This window comes from Vicia villosa, linkage group LG4 (genome assembly GCF_029867415.1).
Source record: "Vicia villosa cultivar HV-30 ecotype Madison, WI linkage group LG4, Vvil1.0, whole genome shotgun sequence".
Taxonomy (NCBI): domain Eukaryota; kingdom Viridiplantae; phylum Streptophyta; class Magnoliopsida; order Fabales; family Fabaceae; genus Vicia; species Vicia villosa.
Window position 1 is genome coordinate 70173688 of NC_081183.1, and position 3907 is coordinate 70177594.

Below are 3907 nucleotides of genomic sequence, written 5' to 3' on the forward strand. Positions count from 1 at the left end.
ACGTAAAGTGATTGTTGTCATTACTCGTTCAAAATCAGATCAGCAGTGTCGAAATATACTTAAGGATGGAAGATTGATGTAAAATGTGGCTTCACAATCACAGTCTCCCTAATACATTTGAAGTCCAAGTGTTTTTTGGTCGTATAAGTATAAATGAACCAGAACATGTTGTTGATTTGACAAAACGTCATGTTCCACCAAAGCACATATTGATGTCCTTGCAAGAGAGATTCAGAGAATATCACTCAGATCCAAGAGAGAGAAAATTTCAAGGATTTTGGAATGGTTTCTTGTTTTAGTATGAAGAAGAAGATCATGCAAAGTAGTCTTTTATCAACTTTCCTGTTGGATGGGTATTCGCTTGTGTTTAAATTAATTGAGTGAATAACAAAACCACATAACTAAGTATGTGGAGTATTTTAGAGATGTATCTCTGGATACATCTAAACAGTATACGGAGATGCATTTCTATTTTTTTTTTAAACTAGGGTGAATCTTGAAAAAAAAAACATTAACGTGATTTTAAATGCTAAAGATGAAGGGCAATTTTAAAATTTTAAAAGACCAAAACATAGTGTCCCCAACAAACAACCCCCAATGAGTAAAAGAAAAAATAATGAAAGAAACATGACAACCTCCAAAACAAGAAGACATTGACTTTAAAGTTAATTTTCATCGCCTTTGACGGAGTTTCCCACCAACAACAACACAACATTTAATATAAACAAAAACACTCTCGTTTCACACAAACCCCTAAACTCGTAAAACAAATCAAACCTCAAAACATAAACAATGGCTTTGAGTTTCACACACCAACCCTCAATCAAAACCATTCTCCAAACTCAATCTTCTTCCTCCATCCCCTCTTCGCCTCACTCCCTCCCCTTCCATGAAACCCGAAAATCACGTCGGTCACTATCCGTCCGCGCCTCAGCAACGGCGGCTGCTCCGTCCGAGGTTTCCTCAAAGGTGTCAAGGGAGTACACTGTCAAGTCAGTGAAGGCGAGACAAATCATTGATAGTAGAGGGAATCCAACGGTGGAGGTTGATCTGGTGACGGATCAGCTTTACCGATCGGGTGTGCCCAGTGGGGCTTCTACCGGAATTTACGAGGCTTTGGAGCTTAGAGACGGGGATAAAAGTGTTTATGGTGGGAAAGGTGTTCTTAATGCTGTCAGCAATATTAATCACATTTTGGCTCCAAAGCTTCTTGGTGTCGATGTTAGGTAAATGTTTTCTTGATTGTGTTTTACGATCCTGTCTTGAATCTGTGCTAAACAACTGACATCTATGTCTTTGTGATTAACAAGGAATCAAGCTGATGTTGATGCTATTATGCTGGAAATTGATGGAACTCCTAACAAGTCTAAACTTGGTGCTAATGCAATATTGGGAGTTTCACTGAGTGTGTGTAGAGCTGGTGCTGGAGCAAAAGGAGTGCCCTTGTACAGACATATCCAAGAGATTTCAGGAACAAAGGAACTTGTCATGCCTGTTCCAGCTTTTAATGTTATAAATGGAGGAAGCCATGCCGGTAATAATCTTGCTATGCAAGAATTTATGATTCTACCAGTTGGAGCTTCTTCATTTGCTGAGGCACTTCAAATGGGCAGTGAAGGTTAGAAACTTCAAATGGAGATCAAACTGATGAGACCTACAGATCATGGTTCAGTCGGTTCAACTCGGTTTGGTTTAACTCCAATGTTTTTAAACATTGATTTATACGACATATTCTGTAGTCATGCATCTTTGTGTGCATTTTCTCATTTTTGGTTTTCAATTTTATGCCTTCCATGTTGGTCAATGACTCGTTCATTTTTATACTAACACAAAGTTCTTATACCTATTGATATGGCATATAATTTGATGGCAAATGTTAAACTCTGATTTTCATGACTGCATATTATTATAGCATATGTTTCTTGTTCCTTTTCCAATCCCGCCACCAACGATCTATTATAGCGACAATCAGTTTAACTTGGTTATATATGCTAAAACAGTATATCAAGTATTAAAGGGCATAATCAAGGCCAAATATGGACAAGATGCTTGTAACGTTGGTGACGAAGGAGGATTTGCTCCCAATGTTCAGGATAACAGGGAGGGACTTGTTTTACTAATCGATGCCATTGAGAAGGCTGGTTATACCGGAAAGGTAAGACTTGTTTTCATTATTATATGCTGTTGCAGGAATTGAATATCCACTTGTACTGACAGAGAATGAAAAACAAAAATGCAGATTAAAATAGGTATGGATGTAGCTGCTTCAGAGTTTTACACTAAGGACAGGAAATATGATTTGAACTTCAAGAAACAGCCAAATGATGGAACTCACGTTCACTCTGCTGAGAGTCTTGGTCAACTTTATCAAGACTTTGTGAAAGAGTTTCCCATTGTGTCAATTGAGGATCCTTTTGATCAAGATGATTGGAGTTCATGGGCCTCACTACTCTCTTCAGTTGATATTCAACTTGTAGGAGATGATTTGCTAGTTACAAATCCAACGAGAATAGCTGAGGCTATTCAAAAGAAGGCTTGCAATGGTTTATTACTGAAGGTTAGCATTACTGAACATATTTTCCGTCTCGTAGTAATATTATGCTAAATTTGCTCATACGTAAGATATTTTGTATTTTCTCGGTTTGGTTTATAGTTGTAGTCTCATTTATTGAACGTTTATACCAGAAGTACTTATATGTAAGCTATTTATGTAACAAAGATAAAGAAAGTCAAATTGCTTTCGAATAAATTATGAACTGTTTTCAACAGGTATCCTAGAGAGCTTATATATAAGTCGAATAACTTCTGCGATTGACAGCAATGTAATCGATTGAGTGCAGGTTAACCAGATTGGCACGGTGACTGAATCTATTCAGGCTGCTCTTGACTCAAAGGCTGCAGGTTGGGGCGTCATGGTTAGTCATCGGAGTGGTGAGACCGAGGATAACTTCATTGCTGATCTTTCTGTTGGATTGGCCAGCGGACAGGTTCTATTTCCTTGGTGGATTTAATCTTGTTATCTAGCATAAATCGTCTTGTGCAAGATGTTATTGCTTTCATGTTAACTATCCATGTTGTTCATCCAGATAAAGACGGGTGCTCCATGCAGAAGTGAAAGGTTGGCAAAGTATAACCAGGTAACTGCGACTGTGTGTTAACTTCTTTACTCTTCAATTCAAGACTAGCCCTTTTGACATTGTTCAATTTCTTTTCAGCTTCTTCGGATTGAAGAGGAACTTGGAACTGTGCGTTATGCTGGTGAAGCTTTCAGATCGCCCTAGAATGAAAGGCCACTGATGTGAGAAGTTAGTTTGTTTAATAAACAAATGGAACTGAGGAAAATGCTTAGTTTTGGTATAGCTGCTCTCTGGGGTTTTGATGAGTTAGAGTTTGAAGTGTGTTTTAAATAAAAATAATTGAATGAAACGAGTGCGAGGAAGTAGTTAAATGTCACTTAATGCAGAGACAGTTTGGTAGTTTTAAGATGTAATTCCACTTTAAATAGTTGCAACTTAGAACTACAAGCATTTTATGCATATACAAGGTTATAAATTTGAAGTCTACATTCAACGCATGCATTTTGTATCGGTGTAAACTTCTGATTCAATTTTTCTCACTTTCCATTGTTATTCAACATTAGATTTCTTTTCAAGTTTTTTCAAATTATTAAGATTGTCTTTTGTACTGTTAAATTTTGCACATAATCTTGCCTAGGGCAACAACTTATGATTGCCCTAGGAAAGAACGACGATGTCAAGTCATCTAAAAGGAGATACCGCCTCGCCCCTATGTTCCCATCGCTCTTGTGAAACGTGCTCTTGTGAAACGTGAGATAAAACGCATTTTAGAAAGTAGAAAAATCAAGATAACTACTGACCCAATTTAGGAGTAGGAATTCAATTGTCCA

General features: G+C 37.5%; 1 protein-coding gene across 1 annotated transcript; it reads left to right on the forward strand.

Annotated features, from left to right (window-relative positions):
* The first annotated feature begins 651 nt into the window (after nt 1-651).
* On the forward strand, nt 652-3652 carry LOC131594887 (enolase 1, chloroplastic). Its single transcript, XM_058867090.1, has 7 exons — nt 652-1226; nt 1311-1618; nt 2001-2155; nt 2240-2557; nt 2841-2987; nt 3087-3137; nt 3216-3652. The coding sequence occupies exons 1-7, from the start codon at nt 793-795 to the stop codon at nt 3279-3281; spliced, it is 1479 nt and encodes a 492-aa protein (XP_058723073.1). The 5' UTR covers nt 652-792; the 3' UTR covers nt 3282-3652.
* Nucleotides 3653-3907: the final 255 nt, after the last annotated feature.